Below are 27,843 nucleotides of genomic sequence, written 5' to 3' on the forward strand. Positions count from 1 at the left end.
GCTGCTTTTTTGGTTTAGCAACGAAATGGCTCTTGTGGCCAGAGTTGGAGGCTCGTTTTATTTCCCCTTCAAATCACGCGTATATGTAGCGTTTGCTTTCAATTGGGTGGTGGATTTGTCTGGTTTTCTCTTTTACGAGTACATATTCTCTTCGGTGTAATTTATCGGTCCTTGCTGGCACATTTTCAATTGAGTACCTAATATGGCCCTCGGGGTTCGCCCGCAAAAAAACTAGCAGCATCAGACTATTCATTTCCCTACTAGTTCAAGTTGATCGATATCGATCCATACCGATTCCGGAAATAGAAGAGCGTGGCACAGATGGAAACTAGGGGGAGACTCACAGAAGATCACAGACAAACCATGAATGTGTTCGAAATGACCATGATAGCTGGTCAACGAGGAAAGAGGCTCTCGATTGGCATAAGATTCTTTGGTCAACTTTCCGGGAGGGAATGGAGTTTGGAGAGAGCGAGAGAGAAAAGAGAGAGAGAGAGAAAGAGATGTGAAGAGTAACTTGAACGTAATGGAAGAAAAGTTATGGCGGATGTGCGTGGAAAGGGAAGGCACCTTCCATGTTGTGCCTGTGGCTCGGCGGGCAAGCACCCAGCACACCACGACAATACCATACGATCGCTGCCTTGGCGTATCATTCACATCGAAGCACATACTTCATTGATCTGGATACTAGATGTATCAATTAGAACGAGGCTCCAATTCTCTAAATGTGGTACTTTACGAGCCTATGAAAACGCTTGGATCGGCTACATCCCGGAAGCGATTGAAGCCTCTATAGATATGCCGGGTCAAAAACATCATACCATTATATTTGCTCTTATCTCTACGATTGATATCTACAAGGCTACGAAGCGCGGCTTACTTGTTTGCTGGGTGCCTTTTATCACCAAGACATGCACGGACATAAAGACCAGGATTGATCGATCCCCAGTGATCAGAGGTTTCAACAGGAGATATCTCTGATGAACCTTGCCACCGGGAATGGGGAGCTAGGCCGGACAGACTTCACAATTGAGATAGTGGTCCGTCCTGCTGCGTCCAATGATCGGCTGATCCTTCGATCCGTACATTCTCAATGGGACCAGCTGGCATCGCAAGAGAATGGATAGCCCTGGTATGTCTTTGACAAGTTGACAAGGCCACCGAGCTGTAAACCGCGTCTACAGAGACCGAGCCGTTAGTAGCATCCACCCCGCAGGTAGAGGGGGTTGGTGACCCATTACCCACGGCGCGGATGCAACGACCAAAATAGAGAACAGGGGGAAAGTAAAACAGGCATGTCCTTTCGCTGGTATTGTCCAGATCAAGTTTTAACGGTAATATCTCAGAACGAGGCCACTCCTTCGAGTCGGCCCTCGAACACCCGTCATGCGTGTTTCTAGGTCTAATCCTTCACTTACCCTGGCCTCCGGCTAGGAAACCAAAATCCAAGCCATACCTTACCGTGAGATTAATTGATATTGTGACCATATCAAAATGTGCCGAGAGAGTAACCGAGCCTTTGACAACAGACTAAACAGCCATAGCTTCAGAGGCTGGTTCGGTTTTTCTCTCCGGGGTCGCTGAGCCATCAGCCGTGGATGTCGTGGCGCCAGACTCAAGGTGCTGGAACCAATCGGACTTGGACTTGCGCCACCACTCTAGTAGCGCAATGATAGTGACGCCTCCCATTATGACGATCGCATAGTTGAACAGGCTGGAGTCGCCATCAATGGCGCTGTTGGAGTACTGAGGTGCGCAGAGGACCGCAAAGGAGAATCCGTTCCAGATGAATGTGACGACAGCAGCGACAACGCCAAACCAGCCCAGATCCCAGAACCCAGGTCGGAAAGACTTGCGAGTGATGAAAGTACGACCGATACCGACTAGGCCATATGCTGCGATGGAACCTGCCGCCGAAGTGGAGACAAGACTGGAGAACGCGACCTGGGAGGGCAATTGGGTGCACAGAAGAAGCGCGGCAATCGTCGAAATGAAAATCACGGCATTGTGCGGCTGCTTAGACTTGGACACTCGCGAGAGAATATCGCTGAATGGGAAGACGCCATCGCGAGCCACGGCAAAGACAAGTCGCGACACCGCCACCAAGGAAATGGAAGTGTTGAGGATTGCGCCGATCATGGAGATGATTGTCATAACCACATGTGCCCGAGGTCCCAATGCAAGGGCGTACATGTTGATGAATGGCTGGGGTGCGCTGGTGTCGTAAAAGGTCTCGATGGAGGGCATGCAGAATAGGAACAGAATGATAATCGGGAAACCACACACAGCAGATGCGACGGTCGCCCAGAACACACCCTGAGCAGCTGCCTTCTTCGCCGAGATAGTCTCTTCAGCGACGTGACCGGACGCATCTTGTCCAACCAGACAACTCGAGACAAGATACCAGGATAGGACCCAGTTGAGACCGGGAGTTGTCTCGCCGCCGTTATAGGTAGACGTGAAGACATACTCGGCAGTTTGAAATCCGTATGTCTTGGCCACACCGATGGGAAGCCAGATAAAGTTGAGCAGCATATCAATGATGATGACGATGACTCCGGCCCGGAATACCCAAGAGTACATGCGCGAAGGCAGGAAGTTCAGCGATGTCGCGATCGCCAAGAACAGCAAAGAGAATGCCCAAGCGACGGCTCTCGCGCGCACATCGGAGGCATCAGTCGGGAAAGTCGTCTCTGGATCAAAGACCAGGACCTCGGAAACCAAGTAATTGGCAACTCCAAAAGAATCACTCGCCAGAAAAGCTGTCCAGGCGACAAGCGTCCATGCCGCGACAAGGAATGATACGAAGCGACCAAGTTGTCCACCACCCCACGATCGGAATGCCCAGTAGTAGATCGATCCTGCGGCGGGGTATGCGGAGCAAGCCTCGGCGAGACATGCGGCGGTGATGATTGCGAGAATGCTACCGGAAAGCCAAGAGCTCCACCTGTAACAGATATAGTTAGCTACTGACCACAGGTTCTGCAGGGGATATCATGCAGTGCGAATGGAGTCTACATACATTGCTGCAGGTCCACCGGCGCTGAGCGCGATGTAGAACGACACGCGAATTCCGCCAATGCAGTATAACGCGGAGAATGAGCACGCGAAATTGTCGAAGGAGCCCCATCCGCGCGCCAAAACAGCCTTGTAGCCAAGATCTAGCAATTCGCGATCGTCCTGGTTGATCACAGCTTGCTTGGAGTCCATGCTGGGCGGGACGATGTCTTGGTCAGTCTTGGCTGCAGAGGGGGCGGACATGGCATTGGGCGAATCCATCAAGGGTGACCGATTCGTTTCAAGGAGGTGCCGAGAATTAGGAACTTGGCACTTTTGCTTTCCAAAAAAAGACTCGAATCCTGAGGGTGAGAACCGTGCCGGAAGATGTTTGATGTCCGATGGGGATGTCTCAGAGTTTTCTTTTCTTTTTTTTGCTTCAAACACGGGGAGTCACGTGTGGCCATTTGACTTCACTCGTGGGTCTACTTTTCTTTTAATTTTAATTTTTAATTTTAATTGACTTTTAGGTTTTATAGGCGAGATTCATTTCGTCTACAAGTAGGTCTACGGATTAAATTAGGGCTTTCAGCGGGTTGGGCTTGTTGGGCCCTTGAAATATACGAGTAGTCCCTCAGTTATGAGCCAGCTCCGCCTGATCTTCACCTCAGTGAGATACTAGTACTACTGCTAATAGTACTGGAATCAATTGGATGCTCCGAAGAGAGTGTGCTTGGAGTAGACATTCCACTGACTGCGCTGTTCATACATGTACTGGCAGGTGGAGGATTGTATATACAAAGTGTTGCTTGAACCTGGAAGAGAAACATACTAGTACTTTAGCCATAGATCATTAATACACGCTTTCGAAGTTGTCACCCAGTGCAAGAATTAAATCGACTTCGACATTGATCTTCGCTACTTCCACGGAAGCGAAACATTATCCAATGTCGTAGGATTGTCTCGAAAATTGCTGCTCTTGATTGTGTCCTGCACAAAGCTCAAGTCGTGTTCAATCATACCACCTGCAGCTCCCGGCTGTGATTCAGATCCGTTGAAAACCTTTGCCAAAAATCGGAAAAATGCAGACAGAACTGGAATAACCATGACATCCGTTTTGTCTGTACCTTTGAGGGCATCGGCGATCAGACCAGGAGCATAGTATGGAACAATAGCAACCCCGTCATCAATACCGTCCACATTGAGACCATTCACAAGATCTTTCTTGGCTGAGGGACTGAGTTGATCAAGTGCCTGGTAAAATTGATAGGCTTGTTCCTTGGTAGTTACACGACCCATACAAAGCAACCGAGAGAGCGCCCGTGCTCCATTTGCATCGGCCGGAAACTCAAAGCCTAGCTGTCGGAGGTTTTCTGCTCGGGTATCAAGGATATGGTCGTAGCATTCCCGTGGTGACAGTAAGGTTCCCTTAGAAAAGCGATCGAAAGAATCCAGGGCAGACATATATGCTTGGAAAACAGGTTCGCCCATCACAATGCAACTGCGAGTGTCTGCATGTCCTCCTGCTCCAGCCACATCAAGGAATGTCACCATAGCTCGGAGATTAACACCATTGCCTTTGCCCTGCAAGTGTGATAGAATTTCGAGGCTCGCCGGAGGGCATTCTCCTTGGACAGCCTGGGAAATATTCAACTTCGAACCAATATGAAGACAATCGAGAACATCATGTTGGGAGTTGGCTGGGATAATATTCAGAGATGGAATCAGTTTCGCTTGTGCTGCTTTGTAAACCAAATCAGAATGATCCGTGTAGGACGCGTCGACACCCAGTTGGGCCATTTCCTCTGAAAGAGCAGGATCCTTGCCTATGTCATCGATCACCATGGCAATCAACAACGAATGCAAGTCAGCCGTAGTGCGTATACGATCGTTGTAGAAATCGCGCAGGCGTTGGAAGGAACGTTCTGATAATTTGTTGGTCTTCTGGGTGGCTGTAAAAGATGTATATTCGTTTCCGATCACCCATTTGATCGCCAGCATGCTGACAAGTGTGCGATTAACCTCCGGGAAATCTTCCTTGTAAAGAACATTTGAGGGTGTCTCGTTCTCGTTCTCTCCCAACCGTCCCAATGCTGTTGCTGTGGAGGACTCTACTGTGACATGTGCATTCTTCAAATGCGACAGTTCTTTTGGAAACACAGTTCCAAATAAATGGACCGCATCGATATCTGACATTTGAACGAACTCGTTTATGCCGATTGGTATGAGAGACTCCATTTTGCTCTCTGTTGTGTTACGCAGCGGGTTGGATTTTGTCTGTAGGTGTTCAAAGTTGAGTATCAGCCGACAAAGCGGAAGAAGGACAGAAGCGAGCTTTAATGAATGGAGGTGGACCGCACCTAGGCATGGATCATGGAAGGATTAAAATCAACAATTTTCTTGGCCCAGCCTCTAGTACTAAGCTGCGCCCCCGCTATTTTTGCACTGGATTTATTCAGCTGTGCCCCACCACCACCACCAACAAAGCGGTACGTCATGCATTGGTTGCAGGTAGTTCGGTAGGCGAGTATTTTAGATCTGAAAGGGAGATAAATTACTCATTTTCATTTCGGATACAGTAATATTTCAGGCACCACTAGGCGCCGCAATCAACAGTGGATTTCTGACAGTCAGCCCACCTCGGTTGAGGGTCAGCTTATGAAGTTTAATACTCGTATTCCCGACCTTAAGACAAAGCCCATTGTTCTACCCAGTCTTAAACCGAAGGAAAATGTGGCTGGGATGACGAGGACTCCTTTGAGCTACTCATTGTCTCTGGAAGCTTTTCAATTGACGACAGAAGGCGCGCCGTGTGCTATTTTGATAACCATACATCACACCGAGATGGATAACGTGAGCGCTGGAAGAGTTACATGGGACTCAGCTTTTTGTGAATATGAGTAGTGAATATTCATAGTTGAAATTGGATTGACTAATTACAAATGAGTTCCGAATTCCTTCACTAAAACATATGCATCTCGCGTCCAGCATGGAACATGGCTGGCAGCAACTTCCGGTTCTGATCAAGATCTCGCACTGGGGTTCTCAAATGAACCGGTACGCGTTTTAGTGCACCCTTCTCAATTCGCCCTTCCAGGTGGTTGGCCCAAACCTGGGCGCCCAAACTTCCAACACCTAAGCCTGACATCTTGCCCAGATTGACCACCTTGTCCAGAGAGACATTTTGCACAATCTCCCATACACTCTCCAAATCGCCTTGGAAACCTTCTTTACCAGCTCCCTGGGAAGGATTTTCCACTTTCTGTAACTGGTCCAATTGGCCACCGGCGGCTTGGAGCATCTTTTTGCGGTTGAGATACATGTCAAGGGTATCACAAGTGCGCGCCTTCTTCTCTGTGGTAAATTGATGCCAATACTCAGTCAGTCCTTGCTCTGGAGCTGCATCCTCGAAGCTGAAAGCATCTGTGGCAATTCGTTTGCCGTAGAAGTCGTTGCCAGCACCTAGTACCAATTCAGAGAGGAACCACTGGGCTCCAGGCACACCCGAGAAGCGGATCAACACCCATTCTCCGGCGATACCGTGCAGATCTTGCTTTTGCACAAAGTTGATCATACGACCAACCTTGACTTGCTCGGGTGTTTTCTCCAATTTGAGATTATCTAGGATGCCCTCCTCACTTTTAGAGGTATCTGTTGCCGGATCACTTGCGGGAGACTCTTCGGGGTCAATGTGGCTCTTGATCACTTCGGTTAGGTCGAGCTGCTGGGCCAGAACATCTCGATCGGCGGAGAAGGCGACCAGAGTCACGGAGAGACCAGTGCTGATAGTACACCAACCATCAATCTTCTGGCCTCTGACCGCAGATCGGACTCGGGAACGTAGGACTTCGGGTTCAATCATCGTGACGATGATTCGTTGAATGTCGAAGATTCCCCGAATGCCACCACTGCTAACTGTGATCGGGTTCGGGCAGACCATCCTTCTACCTTCTGGCTTTTGGACCGGGGTGCTGTTATCTTCGTTACTTCTGTCTCCGGTCGTGCCAAGCTTTGCCTCCAGTGGGATATCTTTGTCAGATCTCACTTCAGGCTCCACAGTGCCACTGAGAACATTGATGACATCCTGGATCTTTTGATCGAGTGCCTCGTATTGGAGGACAGCAGCGGATGGCTCCTTCTCTGCAGGCTCGGCAGTTTGAGGAGGCTTGATAGGCGTCGTAGGCTCGCTCGGTTGGGCCTTTTCAGCTGGCGCTTTTTTCCACCCGAAAGACATTTTGGGTACCTCAAATTTGGGGACTTCAATCTTAGGCGCCTGCCAGGATTTGGAGAATGAATCAACTCGCTCCATGGTATTGTTCAACCTACCAGCAAGAGACTGGTTTTTAGTATCCTCATCGGCTTCTTCAGGCGTGAAGTCCTGAAGCTTGGAGACGATTTCCTTTAATTCTTCAATATGAGTACCCAGCCGGTCGAAACTGGTACCTTTGATCTGTGTGACCAACTCTCCTAGTTTGATAAACACTGAGCATTGTTCGGGTAGCTTCTTGCTATGAGCCAGCATCTCAGCCAGGAGCATGTTCACATTGCTTGCAGTTTCGCTTTGGCGCACTCGCTGGGCTCGGAAGAGGTCCAAGATGCGTTTGCTTGTCTGGGCTTTCGATTTCACCAGAGGGTTGCTCGTAGGATCGACAAAAGCGTCAATGTTCGTGGGATACAAAGATCGACCGTGAAGAGGGCTTCCACGGTGCTTTCCGGTCCAATTGAAAACCGAGACATCATTGTATGCAATGACAACCTCATCCAAAAGTCGTGCAAGAGCCTTAGGAAGACCTTCTGCAGGGAAGGCTGGAAACCTCACACCCAAAATACCCATCAGAGAATATGCCTGATCAGTGGAAACCGTTGTCACACGCTCTGATGCCGCGACAAGGGAAGTGCTAGCAGATGAATCCCCAAGAGTACCACTAATCCAGTTCGTCATGTTCTCGACCTTGCTGAACTTAGCAATAAATTGACGATCGCCAAGGACCTGAACGTCTGTGAGGTTGGCCAAAGCAGACAACAAGTAGTTGAAGAGGGTTATCCTTTCGGCGATACCAGACTCGTCGGTAGCAGACTCGTCGGTGAAGGCCGACAGTATACTGGTGTCGGAAATATCCTTACTGGATAATAGACCTTTCAAAGCACTAGGGAGCTGTCTGGAAGCAGTAAGGACTGCCTTTCCAATCTGGGACTCGGCCAAAGTCTCCTGTAGGCCTCTCGGTGCCACAAATCCTAGTGTGAGAAGCATCACGGTGAGCTCCTGCTCCTGAGACATCCCAGGGTGGACAAACTCTGGGGAGAGCAATTCCTTGAGCTTCTCAATGCGATCAGAAGATAGGTTCTTATGCTTCTTGACATAGGGGTGCTGCAAATAGCTTCGAATGAATGGACGAAGGAAGTACAAGGGGCCCAGGACTTCAACAGGTCGGGTGAGATTCTGCCAGTGAGAATTGACGTAGTAGGTCACCTTGCTCAAAACCAGCTCTTGCAATGTCCATCCACGGGTTGCCCATTCGACTTGATATTTGTTCTTTTCTATGTCGTTGGCACCGGCGCCGATCTGACCATAGGTGGTCATGTTGAGCGGAACCGGGACATGAGAAGGATCCTTCCAAAACTTCCATTCTTCAATCCATGATCTTTCATCTCGTGGGGTATCCAAATGCACAAGACACAGATCAGCATTGGTGTACCAGTCTCCCATCAAGGAAAGAGACTCGGTCAACTCAAAGCTATCCGCTTTATTGATACAACAGGTATCAAGCCAGACATATCGCTTCCCTCCTCGAGGAAAGTGAGCATCAAATAGCTTTTTTGTCTGAGAGATTGACTTCAGAATCTTGCGTGAAGAACGGATGTGCTGTAAGGCCACTAGAAGTGCCTCAATTCCATAGCAGAGCTCACGATTCTGATCGAAGAAAACAATCGTACTGTCTAGCTCTGCCCTTTGTGCCACGGCTTCGAGATGCCTTTCTTCCGTGTGCGAGCAGCTCTCCTGTGCATGTTCTTTCATACTGAGAATTGCTGAGTCTACCTGCTTCATCTCTGGCCCCTTCTCTGAGGTATCTGGTTTATCGGCTCCGGACAGGTCGTTGCTGAGAATATTGATGCTGTTTGAAAGAGTGGTATAGAACTCAGCTTCTCTTTCGGCACTTGCCAAGGTTGCTTTGGCATCATGAAACTTCTTTTGCGAGCTTCCAAGAGACCATTCAGCTCCATTGGCATCGGCGTACCACTGAAGGAGGGTGGTGATATCTTGGGGGCGTTGTCCATCGGATCTGGCGCGGACGTCCGGAAGCGCGGCTTCAATTTTTTGTTGAAGATTCTCAATATCCGACTTGCACTTATTAACGACATTGTTCACGTCATTCGAGGCTGGCTGCGATTCGGTATTCGCCAGGTCTTTTTTCGGCTCGAATGATCTAGCCTGACCGAAGTCTCCGTAAGTAATCTCGGAGCCTTTCCAGCTATGAGACACGATACAGTACTGATCTTGCAAGCCGAGACTATACGTCGGAACCATATTCATAGTGTCCACATCAATCATGCGCGTTGGTGTTTTCAAATCTTGCTCGGCCTGGGCCAACCAGTCCACTGGCACACGATCATCATCGTGGGTTATGCTTGCATCATCGTCCACAAATTTCGGTTTGACGGTCGGGACAAGGAAATGGTTGAGAACTCGGCGCAGCTTGTGCTTTTGATCGTTGTCAAGTGCAACATCCTTGAATCGCTTTGAACGATCGGTGACAAAACTGGCGATGTCGACTGCCTCTTTAAGGGTCGAATTAGAGATAATCGAGTCCGCAAGGGCTGATTTGATCGAGTCAAGCGAATTCATTGTGACTTGAAACTCGGGCAACTGAGGGCTCGGAGGGAAAATTATAGCTTTTGGCGGGGAGAGAGGAGTTTCCTACCAGCCTAATGGGAACGCAATATTCACAGAGGTTGATTGATCGTATGGCAAACAAGCTTACCCAGGAAACCCAGTACTGTACTCGTACCTACTCGTACACGGAAATGCTTTGCACCTGCAGCTGAACGTCTTTCGGTGGCGGGGGCCTCCGCTTTTCGTAGAATCCACATTTGAAGACCCACGAGGAGGGAGAAAAGTGAAGACCGAAATGCCGCAAACACGTCAGCGCAGGTTGACATTTTGTGGTGTTTGTACACACGCAGTGGAGATACCCCACCGAACTGCATACAGCTGAGGGTGGAGTGCAGGTCAACCATGACATTTTGACCCACCCCCTCGGGGCTTCCTGAGGCCTGTCGATGGGTTTCGGCACAATCACGACTTCCAAGCATTTTGCTCTCGACACCTTGTTCATGTTAATTATCTGAACAGGATCTACGCTACACCACCTGAACTGAATTAAAGTCAGAATGGCATCCTACCACCGAGTACTGGAGACCTTTGGGAGGTCGATTCAAGATAATACTTTGGAATGTGACTGGTGAGTACATCTCATCTGGTAGCAAGGCTCTTCATTCACTGGTTCTGAGGCTAATGGCTCAGCGATATACATCCATGGGAGCTCTCCATCAACGATGAGCAATGGGCTGGCAAGATTCGATTTATTGGCTTTATTGATGTGTTTTTCCTCATCGCCTACTCCGCCAACGCCCGATTTGAGCATGGAATCATTGTTTATAGTATGGTTCCCTTGAATGAAGCATACCGACAATAAACTAACTGCTACTCAGAGGATAAATTAGCTCTTGAGGAACTCACTGGCATTGCCTCCAAGCCTAGAGAGAAAAGCAACCAGGCCGATGGCAATTCCGACAGCGCACTGGACCACCAGGAGCCCGAAGAAGGTCAGTGTCCTGAGACACATGGATGCCGGAACAGCCCACTAACTACCAGTAGACCTAACAGAGCTTGTGGCAGCTGGGGATGAGGCAAACTCGGACCCCGCTGTGAAAGAAAACCAAGAAGGCAGTTCTCCGCAGACCGGTGGGGAGGCCAGTCAACCATCGCCAGAGGTCAAAAGTACCAGTGGTCAACAAGACGAAGCGGCCGCAACGCCCGAGGTTCGCAATACCAGCACTCTCTCAATCAAGAGTCTGGGCCACCCGATCGGACTGCGAGCCTCGTATCCCAAGTCATGGATTCGCAGCTATAAGGTGCAGATTACCAAGCCCGCCAGTTGGGGGTTGAGCAGTAAGATATTCCCGCAGCCTCGCAGCCGTTTGAGACATGAAACTGACTATATTTCAGAGCGCATAATGCGGGGACTCAAGGTACACAGTACTTATGACTTGATGGGCGACGTGATTCGCTGTGGTCTCATCACACAAGGACAACTGGCGGGTCATATCATGGGCATTCTTCTGGCGGGTTCTCGTCTTGACGACACGACTAAAAAATATTTGTTGGGATTGACATCAGGAAATGATGCTGGCCGACAGGCATTATCGAATGAGAAGATCTAGTTTGGTAGTAACCAAACGGCCGGGATTATGTACATATAGTATAGTACACTAGGGAAAAGTTTCTTCATCCACCCAGCTGAATGAGATCCTCAACACCATGAAAGTCCGTGCGAATAAGATACTACTAGTACGAGTAGTATGTATGTACTTCGACGAACCTGAGAAATCTCTTTCACCCCGGTGGGTCTCGGTAGCATGTAGACGTATTTTTATCGCAAGTTGAACGCCCTGGTGATCGACATGTTCAAGATCAGGTGGAGAACGGGATGGCGGATCTACATTCTCAGATTTGGCCGCTCTCTGTTACGTTATTTTGTGCGATTTCTACAAACATATAGCGGAGTGCATGTATCATTCGCATGTACATAAGTACCGTAGATTATTTAGCCACCAATCAAGGAGGCTGCACACATCTCGGCAAGTCTTGCCAGCTGCGGAGGTTTCTTAATGGGGGGGTTGACTCGGGTAGTGGCATATTCGGTGGCTGGCTCAGCTGTGGATCTGTAAACAACTCCGCAAACGCAACTACTGTACAGTATGCACTCCGTACACGTCGACCCACCATCGGAGCCTAAAAGAAGCCAGTCAGGTTTCGTAGCCATATTTTCAATGCGTCGGTGAACCCGTGCCTGCTCCGCACTCCCTGCAGACAGCATCAAATGTTAACGGACCCTGCAATGATGTGGATCAGAAAACATCAACTCGGGTTTGTTTACTGGGTCTTCTGGACTGGCATCTCAGCTTGGGGACCAGATACAGATTTTTCCGCGCTTAGAGTAGATTTAATTGGTACCCCGAGATCTGTACCCACTGTTTAATGGAGCCCATGAACCGCTCATCGTGCTGCCCCCCCCCAAAGAAAGCTTCGCTAATCTGCAGCTTCTACCATCTGATGTCAAGCAATCGTGAATTCTTTCGCGACCCCACTCCGCGCGAAAATGGGAGCTAGCTTGGGAATAGAGGTCTTTTGGGGGCCTCTCCACCTTCTAAAGTGGTGTTTTTCCTCTTCAGTTTTCGCTTCCTGTCGTTGTGTATCACATTTCATTCCCATTTAATCTTGTTCGCTAGAAAATCAAGATGGTCTGGTTTCCATTGAACATCGAGGATGACGCAGTCTCCTGGAGTTTCGATATTGTCGGTTTACTGGCGGTTGTTGGAGGATCCGCTATTGAGAAGCATGCGCAGGCCATCACCGCATCGCCGTTTGGCAGCTTCCCTCGACTTCTACCGGCCCCCGAGACGATGCTGGACACCGACCGACCAGCCCGACTGCCAGCTGTCAAAGACGTAACCGTCGTTGGCGTCCACTCTGGCAACCAGTTTACCGAACTCAATTTCTTCGCCAACGTGATTCATGACATCGAGTCATTGCCCCCATTCCGATTCCAGTGCTTCCGAATCAGCCACAGGAAGGATGCAAACAAGGACCTCGAGCAGGACCTCGAGAAGAACGAGGCTGGCGAGAAAAAGCCAAAGTGTCCCGAAAAGGCCATCATCCCGCTTCACAAGTTCTGTCCCTTGAATCTGGTCACATTTGCTTCAATTCTGATGACAATCGCGCTTTTCGTCTGGGCCGGCGTTCAGCATGAGGCTGTAGGTTTGCTCGGTCTGGGAACGATGTCCTTGTCAACAAGCATGGCCTGCATGTCCGCACAGTGGCGCCCATCTCTCTCTGTCCGGACAGTCAAAGGAAAGGTGGCCGACGGAGACGTTGTAATCCGTACGCGATCAGGTGCCTTCGTGTGTGTTAAATGTACCGAGGAGGTTGCACGCGAGCTTTATGCGGGCACCGAGGCCTGTGATTACGTTTTCAATGGGCGGTATCACCAAGTCCTCCTTGCCACAAGTACGGTTCTGCTCATGGCTGCTATTATCTTCTTCAGTAATACTGGCTGGAAGATTCAGATTGCTGTTGGCCTGGCCTACATTATTCTCAACCTCGCCTATTGGGCCATGGCACTTCTCACAGATCCATCCGAAATGTGGAATATGGATGACCGATACGTGGTGGAAAAGATTGACGATCACCCGAATGATAATTTCACTCAGGTGCTATGGGATGCTATCCGAACCACGGAGAGGATTGCCTGGGTCAAGAAGACCAAGTCTGCCCCGGCGACCAAGAATTGGGATGGATGGCTAGCTGAGGCAAAGGAGAACTGCCGTGACAAGGATTGGAAGTGTGAGGCGGCTCGCGATAGATGGATGCAGATGAAATTGGAAAAGCACGATCAGGAGTGAGTGTCGAGCCGGGGAGTGATAGTCGGTGGTTGAAAGGGAAATATGGGTTTTGTTGGTATAACTAGTTAATGCTTACAAATTTTCTGTACTATAATTTGAAATCATGATCGCTAATCCTACTTCCGTACGCAATTACCATATCCATGACTAGTACTAGTGACAAAGAATTATAAGTTTAAAATAGATAGGCAGTATTGTAAGGCCAGCCATCTTGCGCGTCATTTTCGCAGACACTAATATTTTATTGTGATGATCGTTTTGGGTCATTTAAAACAAGAAGAAAAGAATAATAGCGGGCCAATGTTCGAAAATCAATTGAAGGAGTTACCAATTTGAAGCGGGAAAAACGCATCGCATTAAATCACTTTGGGGTTTTTATTTCTTCAAAAAGAGCATGTGAACTTGAACCTTGGAGCATTGTTCAAGAGCGTATTGTGAGGATTGATATTCGCAAAATATTTCCGAGGGGCTGAACCAAGAAGTGAGTATTTGCGGGCTTGAAAAAGGCGAAAGGAACTTACTGCTGTTGCTTCATGGATGTAGATAATGGTTCAATATTCCACGTGAAACTCATATCAAGTGATTGAAAATTGCAATGATCTAATAACCCTTGTCTGGACAATTCTTTCCTGGCTTAGTATCCCATTTAGGATAGCAGTCTGGAAGGCCCCCGGTGGGCAAGGCGGCTGCTAGCATGGTGATAAAACCGTAGAGAAGAACCAGACGGGCGAAATGAAGTGAATCCATTTTGCTGCAAGTTGTAGAAAAATACACGCCTGTCGACGGAAATTAAGGAGATTTATGTTGAGGAGGGAAGGATTCCAAGCGAATCAGAGCTAAAGCCGACATACTTTAATTGAGATGAGGTTCAGGTAAGGCTTGAACTAAAAATCCATTACCCCTGTCTCTGATGCTTTGTCCTTCTTGTAGATAACCACTCCCATCGAGTAAAATTCCCGGGGCTCACCGCGATCCGTTGAAACAAAGAAAACCAGCATATGTGGATCTCGTTTCTACCACCCTATGGTGTGATGCAACCGCAATTGAATATTAACGTTTCTTCAATAGGCCAGTATCTCTATTGAGGCCTGCTTACGGCAGGTACTTAATTCTTCCTTCTTGCAACCATTTCTAAGAGAAAAAGTTCAGGTTCCAGTCTTACTGACCTCTCAAGATCATCCTGATTAGTTGACAGAAATATTTTAACAGAAAAACTTGGCCGGTAGAATATCCTGATAGCAAGGGGTATAACAGCATCCATTTTCTGAAATAGAACTACTACCACACTCCAGTGCCGATTTAGTTCATCCCTAACTATGGAAGTGAAAGGAATGGTGACATAATTAGGGATGATTCTACCATAAGCAGACATATTCCCTGATATTTTTTCTGCCTCGTATCCTCTTCAAAGTTTACGATTTTGCGCTTTTCAGGTGGCCGGATAGGACAGGCAGAGAGACACAGAGAGCGCACGTAAAGCTATTAGACACAGAACGCACTCATTGTGGTCTTGGTGCCTAATGCTCATGAGGGCATCAGCTCCTGCATAGAGCTCAGCTTGAGTACTTTGTGAATATCGTTCGATGAAGGAAACGAAAAAGCAGGATAGACTGGAATGCAATAGAAAACGAAGAATTGGGGTAAAGATACTCAGTTGATTGGGTAGTGGACTAGAGTTACAGTCTTATTTCTTGCCTGTGGGTGGCGCATTGGGCCGTATCTCGAAGCCTCTTGCCTGAGGCTTCAAAATCCCAAATCGCCCCATCACCGCCAAGTTCAGAAAGCTAAAATGATTGACTTAGCCAGAGAGTCCCCAGAGAATAGCCCTGCGCCTATTATAATGATGAATTTTGCTTGGGGTGCATCCCCACATCCCCGCATCCAGACTTTGCGAACCAAAATTGCGTTCGGGAGAAGGTTTTCCAGGAAAACCTGCAGCCACCACTGACGAAACCCCGCAATTTCGCCGCTCGCGCAAGTCTTCATGCCTCTGAGCCGCGTGTGCGATTTGAATCTCCTCCGAGATCTCAATATTGGAAGATTACCTCCGACCCCTGTCTCCCAGTCCTCCCTCACCACCACCTTTTCCCGTTCAAGAAGCGCCTATCTATTAGGCACAGGTCGCTAGTGTTTACGAGGAGGATGAATACGCACAGGAACGACTCTCGGGCAAGAAAGATCGACCGAAACTGATATTCGTGAAATTCAACGCACCTGGTGTCGTGTAAAAACAGCGATGATGGTCTCCAAATTCCAGGACGGTTTCTGAAATCCATCTGAATATTTTGCAGGGAGAGTCAGCAAGAGGATTTTGCTTTGCCGTGTATGGCGATGCTTGACTGAACCCAGGAAAATTTCAATGTCCGAGCAATTCCTTTCTCGGGCCCAGGGCCCGCTTGGTCTTGTTGGTGGCTACCAGGGCAATAGCATAGCTATCAAGGTGATCATGGGTGCTCTGGTTGCCATACTCTTGTATAATGCGGCTGAACTCTCCGTTTTGATCTTCCTCACTTTCCGCCGCTACCGGGGACTCTACTTTTGGTCACTTTCACTCTCCACTGTGCTTGGGCTCATACCCAGTGGGATCGGTAATCTCTTACACTTTTTCGCTATCGGTCCGCTATGGCTGGCGCTGGCACTATCCAATATCGGGTTCTATTTCCTGATTCCTGGGCAGTCGGTTGTCCTTTATTCTCGACTTCACCTGGTGTTATACGATCAGCGTATCTTGCGACTAGTTCTCTATGCAGTGGTCACGAATACCGTCCTGATCGGCTTTCCAACAACGATTTCAACATTCGGAGCAGCCTTTGTGCGGACGAGCGAATGGAATAAAACTTATAAAATCATCGAGCGGCTACAGGTGACTTGGTTCTGTGTACAGGAGTTCATTATCTCCTTGCTATACATCCGAGAAACCGTCAAACTTCTCCAACTCAACCCTGCGGATAGCAATCACCGAAGACAAATCATGTATGAGCTGCTGGCGATCAATGTTCTCATCATTCTCATGGACATTGCAGTTCTTGTTGTCGAGTTCCTTGGACTGTACTATCTTCAAGTCCTCCTGAAATGCACCATCTACAGTATCAAACTCAAAATTGAATTCGCCGTCCTCGGAAAACTTACTGCTATAGTGGAAGCATCTCAATTGGACCTTGCCGATAGTGGTGTCAATGATTTATCCGATATCCCGAACCGACGGCAATTCACTACACCTGAGTCAGTCAGAGGCGTTCCAGTAAATCGACTTTCTTTGGATACGACTCAAAGATCAAAGAATATTGAGGTTTGATGGGCTCAGCATATAAAGGGAAGTAAGTTTGATTGTACTGATTGATATCAACTGTGAGGATAATAGAATTCATAATTCACACTGGCCATTCATCATTGATAAAGGAAGAGCTATCTCAAGGCCACAAGGTGCCAAGGTTTGAGAATCAAGAATTCAGATCTTATATTTGGACTTCAATAGTATCGAAATGCCAAAATAGGTTTTTTGTATTTGCATGTTATCGATCAAAGATGATTGCGTCCACACAACGCGATACCTTATTGACATAGTCGCAAAGTTTGATCTGGTTTATCACTTTTACTATTTTTACCCAGTAGAACACCATGAATACGCGTGGCACATCTAGACTTCAACCTTCATATGAAAGATGCATTATCTCAAATAAAGTAAACAAGATTTTGTGAATAAAGGACAGTAAAGTGTGTACAGCCTTTCACATTCACATAGCGGGCTCGATGACCAGAAAGGTACACAATTCCTTCATAATCTAGTTCGCCACGCACTGCATGATGCTGTTCTTGTTCATGCAGTGATAGCCACTGCAACAGTTCACAAAAGAGCAGCCTTGGCCAACTGTCGTATACATGATAAGCCTAGGTTCTTGCATTCTACTAGTACCGGTTGGAGAAGTACTCACCGACGGCACAAACGTTCGCTGCTGGGGCCGGAGCAGGGGCAGGGCTCGCATTTGCGACAGCTGCAAGAATGGCAACGGTAACAGCGCCGAGAAATTTCATGATGAAATGAGGATATATTTTGAAGAGTTTTGAGGCTGGGAGTAGAGGATAGAATGTTGTCTAACGAAAAGGCTGGGTTTCGGTCGACAAAACCAAGGTATTTATACCCACGGAACCAAGGCAGTATCTAGCACAAATCGATCTTATCAGATCAGATAATTCTATAAGCCGGCATCGGATCGGGAATTAGAAGTTTGCAAGGTCGCTGTATCCGATTTGGCCGAAATCTGACTGTAGTTGTCTTACTTTTAGGTGGGTCAATTTGGGGTCCAAACCCAACATTTTGGGGAGATAATTTTCAATTAGCGCCCAGTAATCTTTTGGAAACGGGGCTAAGAGCAATTGCTGCTTGCGCCCTTCATGAAGAGCTCGGCGAATTAGAACAATCTCCGCGGGAGAAGTTTCCTCAGCAAAGAGACCATCAGTACTCACCATCGCTGTATTCGGAAGAACTGCCAGAGGAAGCTGAGGATGTTGCGGATACTGCACCTGCTCAAGACACCGCCCCCCGCGATGCGCTGGTAGATTCTATCCGGCCAGAAACCTCGGAACCTATTGTAGAGCCCCAGCTATCTCCTCCAACCGCCAAATATCTCCGTGCTCAAATTATCGTTATGCTCTTGGTGTGCTCAGCTTTGGGCAGAGTCGGCTCAGTTGAAAATGGGGCGGGTAGTGGTTCCCAAACAGGACTAGCGACGTTGTCCCACGATCACCCTCTTTTTCTTCATCAGCAAGCACCATATAGTACACCATCTTACATGAAATTGAATTTGACTTGCGTTCACCTAAAGCCTAGAGTTTTTTTTTCATTATTGCATACATACATCCGGACATAAATGGGTGCGACAACGAATAAAATTACTCCCTGCAAGACTCAACCATGGAACCAAAGCCTCGGGCATGCTGGCACTGAGCGTGATAGCAAAGTCCTGGCCTGTCAGAATCTGGATCTCGAAGGCATTTGTCAATCTAATGAAAAGACTGACAGGGCAGGGGGTCTAACTTAAACGGACCAATTGTGAATGTATCGCCGCCAATCAAAAATCCTCATCTGCCGGGGCGGCTCAGCAATCGCCCCCGGATTACACTGAGATTCAGCTCTGGTCACTTGAACGCGGAGAGTGGAAACGGTCAGACCGTCTTCAGGTCGATCCATCTAATCCATCACCCCTGGAACGAGTCGCGCGCAAGTATTTATGGAAAGACCATTCATTGTACGATCGGAACCTGCACAGCCTGCGGCCAAATCAATGCTTCCCTGCAGCGACCGCTGACGGTGGCAATGCGTTATTCGTAATTTCAAAGGAGGAGGAGAAGAAGTTCGCAGAAGAGGGCCGGGTGGTCAAAGAGAAAGAACTTTTATGGATGGCATCTCGAGCCTTAGACCGAGTTGAAGATGGAAGGGAGCCTAGGCGATAATGAGAGAACCATTTTAGAACAACTATAGACCTATGTTGCTTGGAATAAGAGCGGCCTACAGCTAAGACGTATGGCGCTCCCAAAAGAAAGCTACTAGAACTAGTAGTGGAATAGAATACAGATCTTGTGCGTGCAATAGTGCTATGTAGAGAATCCTGGAGGGTGTTCGATGAGAAAAGGTTAACAAAACAACATTCCCAGCTAAACTGTTTTAAGAGCGGGGTTGTCTTCGAAGATCAAGACCAGAAGACCTCTTTCAAGATGGTTCGCCTCATGGGAGAATCCTCTTGAGAGGAAATTAGTCACAGTACGGCCGACTGGAGAGCACGTGCAGCATAGAACGACCAACGTCATATGAGCTGGCTTCTGGTCTTATAACGCTTCTAGTCCAATCGTTCTAGACCCCATCCAGCCTTGAGATAGTCCAGGGGCACCAGGTGCAGTTGTCATCCACGTGATGCTACTGAGGGCTGACTTCATTGGTTTATCTTATGTGCCAGGGGTGGATGCCTACAATGACCTTCGACCCGGTCGTGGTATTGCATGTGAGATTGTCCAAGAGAACCTCTCAGCCTTATTTCTGAAAATTGCAGCCGCCCTAGTGATGCGACCATAGTCGCAATGACACGTAATAGCCTGGACTTCCTGCGTCTGCTAGCCATATATCGCATTATTGATGACCGAAAACTCATTGATACTTGCAGCTGTATACTCTAAGCACCAATCGCCAGCTATTTATGCTTGACAAGATTAGCCTCGTCTATTTCAGACAAAGGATTTTTAACCCTCCCATTTCTCATACTACTACCCCTCTACTCTTTTTAAACCCTTTACATATTTACTCTTCCTACAGAAGATCACTTGGTTATGGACTTCCTTCCAATGGCTATATTCTCTCTCCATCTTCCTGTCGAGTTAGGGAAGGATTGGTATTGTGTAAGCAGCCTCTCACCTCCTTTATATTGTCCAGCACTGATATATGCCCAGTGTATTGAGAACTGCAAGTCATATAACAGCGCCAATGCAAAAACCTGCGAGAAGTGTCAACATGAGAAGTGCGCGGAATGCCAAGGTCCGACATATGGTATGTCCCATTTGGCATACCTGTATATCTGTGTAAGACAGCAAAAATCTATTTCATTTTGAGAAAGCTACTGACTTTTCAGTGTCAATGTGGCGATGGTCCAAAACCGTATGAACTAGAACCAACTTGCTCTTCCTGCAATCATCTTGTATGTTCTGCCTGCACGACGTTCAAGTGATCCATGACATGCTTGCCTCGTCCATATCTCCACCGAGAAATGACGATTTGTACTCCGAAAGCCATGGAGATAGTACCAGCTGTGAAACAAATGAGACAGAGCCAGTATTTCCACCACGCATTCTCGCCGCTGACTTGATTCATACTGAAGATGCCCTAATTTTAGTCGCTTAGTGTGTAAACCTGCAAATCAAACCGCGTAACACACCGTCACCAGAGTCACTGGGAGATAGATCTGATGCTTCATTAGCCACGCTCGGTTAATGAGTAGAGAAACTCACAATACTAATATACGTCAAAAGCCGGATATTGTCTCCCTGGCGGGTGGCCGTGATACTTTCTGCCAAGGACGATGCATTCACCAGCTAGAAACATATTAGAGACACTTCCCTCGAAGGGTTAAGCAAACTAGGACTGACATACAACATCCGACATTTTTTCTAATGTTTCAATACGTTGCTCTAGAATCATCCGAGTAGAAGCCAACTCAGCGGTAAGTTGACGTACCTGGTCGAAGCACTCGCGGAACCGGTCGTACAGGGCTCCCTCAGCCTGAAGGTCAAAGTAGACGGAATTGTTTGTATCGAAGGAGACCAGCGTCGCGATTACTCGAGCTAGTAGGTTGCGAAGCCGTCGTAAGGTGACTAAAATCCAGGTATATTCTTTCGTTTTCCTCAAGGACGGGTCGTCTTCCAGGAATAGGTCATCCTGGTTAGCGATTCAGATTGTGTACGTATCAATGTTTCAAGGGGTATTGGAGGAGGTGTAAATACATGCTTGTCAAGATGGCCGGTGATAATATCCATCAAGACCGCCCATTCCATCGTAATTTGTCCCATGCGAATGACTAAAATGGAGAGGAAATAGTACCGGGGGTCCCAGATAGGGAACTTGGACATCCGCGCCCCCGATGACGGCCCATCTCCCTTATCCTTAAGGTGTTCGGTGATTGGATTACTGGCTCGGAAGTACGCGTCTTCGCAAAAATAGGCAGTCCAGAAGAATTCATCGACCCCGAAAACGACCAGGGACAGTTGCACCTCGTAGATGGCGTCCTGGCCGGAGAGGCGAAAGCGACGGTGTTTCCGAAGGAGTCGATCATCACGGAGTTGATCATCCTCTCGCCGGAGGACATAATGAGGCAGATGAAATTCCAGGGTGAAACCGCGAATCTAGAACTAATGTCAGCCATCATATGCTGAGTCCCTCCGAGAGAGTAAGAATACCTGCGAGATCCCTATGTACGAGTTAAACGCCACGTATCGGGAGAGAAATGACCTTACTTGGGGAAGGTGAAAATAATTGACAGTTGAGATCAACGCGAGGCACGCCAGCGGTGTCATATCGACCAGATATCTTTTTAATTAGCCATTACTCATCGATGCAAGAGGTAACCTACATGATTCGGCGTTCTGCCCGGCCTGTTCTCTGTGAAGATCAGCAGGAGACCATATTGTAAAAGGGAGGATAACATACATCCCTATTAAGATGTTTGTAGAGCATTTCCGCATCTACACCGCAAAACCGAGTATATAAGCCCTCAGGAGGCCGTCTCATGTACTCCTCGGACTCCCATGGTCGGACAGGCAGGAAAGCTGCGCTTCCCGCGATGCCCGTTATTTGCAAACAAGGATCACATCGGTCGTCCACCAAGGCGAGCACCCGTCTGTCTACTGGTTGATATTGACCCCGGGTAGTGTCTAGGAATGAATGTAGCGCTCCAGTCTGCTCGAGAAAAAGTCGCAGCAGCTCATGCCGGCGGGGCGGAGAGAGGCCCGGCTCGAAACTGCGAAAGAATTCATCGATCACCGATTCCCCAGTGGACACACATAAACGACTATCCTGCAAGCGGTATATACTCGTCTGACGGGTAGAAAAAGTTTTCCGCCATTGGAGAGAGTGCACCGGGGGTGAGCGAGACCTCTTTAGGGCGTCCATGGAGCAGAGGTAGAGAGGGAAGTCGAGCGAAAAATGTCAAGGCTCGAAAAAACGAATAAAGCTGGGACGAGTCACATTTTGCGGGCGCCAAAGACTCAGCCTACCATCACTCAGCCTGCTTTCGCCCAGCTCAAGTCGGCGCCGGATGAAAAGCAAAAACAAGGCTCCCGGGTGAGAGCAGCTGGACGTGCCCCAAAAAGCAATATTCGAGCAAAAGTTCAACATTTGGAGCTCACGATCCCATTCCAAAAAAATGCAGCTCTAGTGGAGAAATTTCTGCAGCATATTGCAAAGCTAAGTAGGAGTGACGCCCAACAGACATAATTGAAATAATGGAACCTGGCTAGAGGAAAGATGGTAATTGTATAGCGGTTTCATATAAGATTCACCGGGCGGGGTCCCACGCTCGTCCTGTCAACTACATTATCTATTCTAGGAGAAAGGGGCAAACAGCCTCGCTGGATGTAGATTAGCTCGCTTCTTGTTAGGGCACACAAGAGGGTGCCGCTGTTTGATAATTAGACTCCTACCTCACAGCTTTGTATGGCATGTCTACCCCATTGAGAGAGAAATTTAGTTACAGTACAGCCTATTGAAAAATAAAGACGACACAGAAGGGCAGACGTCATATGGGCTGTGCTCTAGTTCTAGGTCTCTTTTAGACCAATCATTCTGGCCTTAACCCGGCCTTGAGATAGTCGAAGGGGCGACCAGGGGTCGCGGGCTGAGTTCTCAGCGGGACAGCCACGTGATGCTACTGAGGGCTGATTTCGTTGGCTCGTCGGATGGGCTAGAGGTGGGTACCCACAGCGACCTTCGATCGGCGGTGGTCTTGCACCTACTCACGTTGAGGTTTTAAAACCACCCACATAGTATTCAATTCAAAGAACTCCCTGGTCAACTATCGGAAGTTGCAGCAGCCTTAGTGATGCGACCACATCCAAAATGACACGTAAAGACTTAATTTCGTGCATCTGCTCGCCATATGTCGCGTGATAGACGACCACTGGCTCCCTCACACGTCGCAAACTTCCCTGCACTTGCATGCATGAACCGCTTCACATTTCCTTCCCCTCATCTGAGGCTCAGCTTGTTGACTGTTGCTACAGAGGCAACATCTTCGCGAGATGACCATAAATATATAACAACTCTTTTCTGGCAAAAATTTGAGGCCCCACGGTTTCTCAACGCATCGCAATCCCACGATTTAGCCAAAAAGTTTTTTACGATGCCTCCCACCGATGCCTCATCCTTGAAATCAGGAGAGTCCGATACTCCACCTCTAGCCAACACTGGTAGCCTTGAAGGATTTATTAAATACCTGAGTATACTGGCCTCAAGCCCTGATTCTCAGTTTGCAGCTACCGTGCTTGGCGAGATCACGAAACAGCGCGAGCAGATTCAGTCTCAAGATGAAGAGTTGAAGGAAAACAAAATCACCATCAACGGAATGTTCAAAGCTAACCAGGATGAAAAATCAAAACAGCAAGATTCTGCTTCGCAAATTGAATCCCTTCGTGCTACTGTTTACAAGAAAGAAATCGAGATTGCTGGATATTCGACGAAGCTGGGGTCTCTACAACAGGAGATAGTCAATCTAAAAGCAACTTGCTCCCAGGAGGCTGCGAAGGTCTCACAGTCTGTTAAAGACATCACCACTTTGCAAAAGAATTCGAAGGAAAAGACAAGACGATAGATCAGATGAAGACAGCGGGATCGAAGTTGAAATTAACGTTATCTGCCGAGCAGCAAAAGAGCAAAGAGCTGGAAGCTGCCAATGCCTCGATGAGAACAGAGCTGCAGGAAATCCGAGACCGTATCCAGAAGATGGAAGACTTCACTGTCCAATGCTCGGACATTGATGATGATTATGTGTAAGCCGTGTCAAATGGTTGCAAGCATTTTTGAACTGACTGTTGTCGCCTTTGACATAGGACCACGGAGTTTAAAAATCTTTGGACCTCTGCTACGAGCGAACTACGCCCAATCATGGAGCAGGATGTTCCGGAAAATATTCTCAAGGTTGGTTCTCGGCAGCCTTTCCACGCGTGCATCACTGATAGATGAAAAAAGGAAAAGACAATCTGGGAGAAACTTAGGAAGGGGGACATTATTCTGCCACCGAATTTCCCTCTGATTCCCTCGAATTCCTCAGCTGCCAAGGCAATACGATTTGCATTGATCTTGGCTGTTCTGTTCAGGGAGATAAATCAACGGATTTTCCAACCGAGCTACTTTCTGTCGGAGACCAATAACCTTCGTGAAACTCTCGAACATCTTGCAGTTAGTAATGGCGAGAAGGAAGCGTTTTGCCGTCGCGTGCTTCTCTCGATCGATTCGGATGCTGAGCATAACGCTCTTGAATCGGAGATTGGAGCTATAGCCCAGAAGATGCTCTCTTATGCAGGCAGAATTTTTTCCGAGTCGCAGCAAGAGCTATTTTGTACTAAGATTAGACAAATAGTTCAGACCGCCGCCGAAGCTTGGCTTCCAATCCAGCGATCACGACGGAAATTTGAGACGGACTTCGACGAATCTTTTGATCCCGATGACAGCGAATGGGATCGTTTCCCTTTCGCTGGTGAAAATACAACACCGGCGGCACAGGACCTTCAAGGCCTTTATATTCTCAATATCTTCCCATGCATCTCCTCGTTGGAAGATGACGACTATGACCCCTTGACCAAGATAATCCAACTCCGTAGCTCTCAGGCATTGTATCTAGCGGCACAGGGGGAAGCTGCCCAAATAGCAAGCTGTGTCTCCGCCAGGAGGTCTTCGAATCGTCCCAGGAGGCAATCGACTGCAGGCTCGAATGGGAATCATTTTTTAGGTGGAAGTTCGGCCAAGGTCTGACCTTCAGGCTGTGGAAAAGGTTTCGGGTACGCCAAAAACCCTAGAGACTGATAGGGAGTATGAACAGAGTGGCATCTAAGGTGTATCTGCCACGGATCTACTCTTGAATAGGTTTTTCGGTCATGTAATACCGCAAGTTCACTTTTTTTGCATGATATGATATACTAGCTCTTAACCAGCCGCTTTTTCGCGAGAAATGAGAAATTATTCTGGGAGATATTAGATGAAGAAAAAGAAGCTGTGAGCCTTAGCTCATCAACGGGTCGAGACGCCACGGTATGCCAGGTGATGCATGTGCTGGCAGGAGCATTCAGGTATCTGAAGTCCCACTCTAGAGTCAGGAACGGCATCATTGGCCGGTTGTACCTCTGGGTGTGATATTGTAACTCCAGTGGACCCCTCACTAGTTTCGAATTCGACCACACTAGCTCTGCCGATGTAACCGTGGCTGCATCTTGGCGACGGCCCTAGCTTATCGTTTGGTCAATAAGAACCCAGTCGCATCTCTTGACTGCCTCCTCACGAAATCTTTACTTCTCGAGGTATAGAACCCATGATCGCGGCTTATAATAAGTCGATCGGCGCAAATTTGAAATGGAAGAATCGAAGAGCCATTTGAATGCTGAGTGAGCTTGAAACCACAAACAGAATGCCAGGGATAGGGGATATACTAAGCCTCATCAAGGACACTAGTGTCTGGCATTGTGAAGCTAGATGTGGGCGAGTCTCGAGCTCCATTTGATGTGCACCTGGAGCTACTTTGTGCCTGCTCCCCGTACTTTGACCACTTATTGAGCAAGCGTACGAAGCAATCGTTTGATGACCAAGCTATTCATTTTCCGGACATGGAACCAGATCTCTTCGCTGAGATAGTTCTGTGGATGTATCGCAGCAAGCATTCTCTTGGGGGACTTCAAAGGAAGAAAATGAATTTCCTACTGAAATTGTGGCTCTTAGCCAAGAATCTTGAGATCCCGGAGCTACAAGACTCTTTGATGCCGCTCTTGAAGGGACGAGCCGAGGAAGACACCCGAGAGATTCTCTGCAACGATGCAGTCGGTCTCATCTACACTCAAACTTTGCCCAACAGCCCTTTACGGCACCTGGTGGTAGATATCTACATAAATGGTTCCAAGGCGGAGCGCAAAGCAATGAATGTCCAGGATTCTCCACGTCAGTTTCTTGAAGAGGTCTGTTGGACCCTGCCAGACGAAGGGAAAGAATGGATCGGGCTTCCATTACCTTCGCTCGACCAAACAAATCGCTACTATGTCAGTCATTTATTGGCACAGACAGTATATGCCGGTCTCCGAGAAGATACAGCCGAAATAAGGCAGCCTGCAACCCCAGCACAGATGAGGTCTAGAAAAATCAAAAACCTTCCAACCCGCCAAAAAGGAACGCATTCAGTACAAAGATCATTCAACAAAGGAAACGAAGCTGAGGCATCTGGAGAGCTGCCGCAAAATTAGCATGGGTCTACTTTATTTCGATAAGCTACATAGAAGATGCGAAGACCGACTCTGCGTTCTGGCCAGATGATGAAGGTTGATATTGAACTGGGTCATGCTGTGCCTCTGCAAAATCCCATCAAGATGTGCCTTGATGCTAAACCTCGCGTGTCCAAATATACCCCTCATTCATTGAGCAGACAAATTTCATTCAAATAAGACTCGCTAACATATCTTTATCGATCAAATATTTTACTGTCCGATCGAGGTCTAAACCCCAAGCTTCCTTGAACCGTCACAACCCCGGCTCCGACTCAGCATGCAAAGCCTAGGGCCAGAATTGTGTGGACTAAGTGCTGCGAATGGTTTCTATCGGTATTTCCCGTAGAGGATTTATTTTATTGGCCTATTGTCAGCTGAGTGGGTATCTACAGTGTTTTTCATTGGACGACAGTATGTCAGGGATCTCCGAGCAGTCAGGTTTCGGGGCCAGTGGCTGTGGGTGGCCAGACAGTCACACTTCCCAGTGAGAACTCATCTCATAGGCTTCTCAACCTGTTGTGGAAGTGGATCGCTGCGGTGGCTTTCATTGGAGGATGACACAGCAGTATTGCGGACCTCAGGCACGTGCAGAGCGAGTACATCGATATAAAGAGCCACGAGGATCCTCTTTTGTGAAAAAAGAATCAGGATCAGAGAATATATACCTCCTCTGCTTCTCTAGCATTCAATTGATTAAAATTGCCGTCTTAGACATTTTTCCACTTCTTCATTCTCTCAACATGACGCCATATCATAATTAAGTTTTGCCCTCTTCTTGGAGAACATTGTTCTGTCCCCTAACAGTTGCGCAGAATCCTGCAATCCGGGGTATTTCACCATTACATTGGTAAAAAGAAAAAGCAGATCAGAATACATTGGGCTCTGGAAAACTCATTTCCAAAAAAGGTTCTTGAATCAACGACGATCGAGAGTGTTGATAAAAAACTCTTTGGTCGTTGTTGTGAGTTTGTGTACTCTGGGGATTACTCTGATCCGTGCCCCCTTCCAGGATCCCCGGGAAGCAACAGCTCGCAGTCAGAAGACAATGAAACACATTGTTAGGAAGAGGTAAAGAGATGGGAGCCTTCCAACCTAAGTTGGAATGTCTTCCACCCAGAGGGCCTTTCGCTTAACTATGGTATCATGCAAGCAGAACTTAGCCAT

At 48.0% G+C, this 27,843-nt stretch overlaps 10 protein-coding genes across 10 annotated transcripts; 6 read left to right on the forward strand and 4 right to left on the reverse strand.

The window, feature by feature from the left end:
• Window positions 1–1,530: 1,530 nt before the first annotated feature.
• Window positions 1,531–3,279, reverse strand: N7509_004621 (uncharacterized protein; the record flags this gene model as incomplete). Its single annotated transcript, XM_056629258.1, has 2 exons — window positions 1,531–2,947; window positions 3,023–3,279. 2 exons carry the CDS (start codon window positions 3,277–3,279, stop codon window positions 1,531–1,533), a joined length of 1,674 nt encoding a protein of 557 aa, XP_056488560.1.
• Window positions 3,280–3,915: 636 nt separating this feature from the next.
• Window positions 3,916–5,235, reverse strand: N7509_004622 (uncharacterized protein; the record flags this gene model as incomplete). Its single annotated transcript, XM_056629259.1, has 1 exon — window positions 3,916–5,235. The coding sequence occupies one exon, from the start codon at window positions 5,233–5,235 to the stop codon at window positions 3,916–3,918; it is 1,320 nt and encodes a 439-aa protein (XP_056488561.1).
• A 724-nt stretch (window positions 5,236–5,959) lies between these two features.
• N7509_004623 (uncharacterized protein) lies at window positions 5,960–9,841 on the reverse strand (the record flags this gene model as incomplete). Its single annotated transcript, XM_056629260.1, has 1 exon — window positions 5,960–9,841. One exon carries the CDS (start codon window positions 9,839–9,841, stop codon window positions 5,960–5,962), a length of 3,882 nt encoding a protein of 1,293 aa, XP_056488562.1.
• Window positions 9,842–10,386: 545 nt separating this feature from the next.
• Window positions 10,387–11,439, forward strand: N7509_004624 (uncharacterized protein; the record flags this gene model as incomplete). The annotated part of the gene is made up of 5 exons (XM_056629261.1): window positions 10,387–10,457; window positions 10,520–10,656; window positions 10,708–10,821; window positions 10,874–11,167; window positions 11,225–11,439. The coding sequence occupies 5 exons, from the start codon at window positions 10,387–10,389 to the stop codon at window positions 11,437–11,439; spliced, it is 831 nt and encodes a 276-aa protein (XP_056488563.1).
• A 1,077-nt stretch (window positions 11,440–12,516) lies between these two features.
• N7509_004625 (uncharacterized protein) lies at window positions 12,517–13,680 on the forward strand (the record flags this gene model as incomplete). Its single annotated transcript, XM_056629262.1, has 1 exon — window positions 12,517–13,680. The coding sequence occupies one exon, from the start codon at window positions 12,517–12,519 to the stop codon at window positions 13,678–13,680; it is 1,164 nt and encodes a 387-aa protein (XP_056488564.1).
• Window positions 13,681–16,039: 2,359 nt separating this feature from the next.
• Window positions 16,040–16,975, forward strand: N7509_004626 (uncharacterized protein; the record flags this gene model as incomplete). The annotated part of the gene is made up of 1 exon (XM_056629263.1): window positions 16,040–16,975. One exon carries the CDS (start codon window positions 16,040–16,042, stop codon window positions 16,973–16,975), a length of 936 nt encoding a protein of 311 aa, XP_056488565.1.
• A 3,381-nt stretch (window positions 16,976–20,356) lies between these two features.
• On the reverse strand, window positions 20,357–22,283 carry N7509_004627 (tumor suppressor protein LOH1CR12; the record flags this gene model as incomplete). Its single annotated transcript, XM_056629264.1, has 9 exons — window positions 20,357–20,548; window positions 20,601–20,627; window positions 20,674–20,757; window positions 20,816–21,100; window positions 21,166–21,564; window positions 21,676–21,748; window positions 21,792–21,820; window positions 21,869–22,178; window positions 22,252–22,283. The coding sequence occupies 9 exons, from the start codon at window positions 22,281–22,283 to the stop codon at window positions 20,357–20,359; spliced, it is 1,431 nt and encodes a 476-aa protein (XP_056488566.1).
• Window positions 22,284–23,558: 1,275 nt separating this feature from the next.
• On the forward strand, window positions 23,559–24,208 carry N7509_004628 (uncharacterized protein; the record flags this gene model as incomplete). Its single annotated transcript, XM_056629265.1, is given in 2 exon segments — window positions 23,559–23,968; window positions 23,980–24,208. The coding sequence occupies 2 exon segments, from the start codon at window positions 23,559–23,561 to the stop codon at window positions 24,206–24,208; spliced, it is 639 nt and encodes a 212-aa protein (XP_056488567.1).
• A 111-nt stretch (window positions 24,209–24,319) lies between these two features.
• N7509_004629 (uncharacterized protein) lies at window positions 24,320–25,186 on the forward strand (the record flags this gene model as incomplete). The annotated part of the gene is made up of 2 exons (XM_056629266.1): window positions 24,320–24,352; window positions 24,410–25,186. The coding sequence occupies 2 exons, from the start codon at window positions 24,320–24,322 to the stop codon at window positions 25,184–25,186; spliced, it is 810 nt and encodes a 269-aa protein (XP_056488568.1).
• Window positions 25,187–26,031: 845 nt separating this feature from the next.
• N7509_004630 (uncharacterized protein) lies at window positions 26,032–26,658 on the forward strand (the record flags this gene model as incomplete). The annotated part of the gene is made up of 1 exon (XM_056629267.1): window positions 26,032–26,658. The coding sequence occupies one exon, from the start codon at window positions 26,032–26,034 to the stop codon at window positions 26,656–26,658; it is 627 nt and encodes a 208-aa protein (XP_056488569.1).
• Window positions 26,659–27,843: the final 1,185 nt, after the last annotated feature.

This window comes from Penicillium cosmopolitanum, assembly GCF_028827165.1.
Source record: "Penicillium cosmopolitanum strain IBT 29677 chromosome Unknown utg000006l:49.0-5199605.0:1.0-5204138.0, whole genome shotgun sequence".
NCBI classification, from domain to species: domain Eukaryota; kingdom Fungi; phylum Ascomycota; class Eurotiomycetes; order Eurotiales; family Aspergillaceae; genus Penicillium; species Penicillium cosmopolitanum.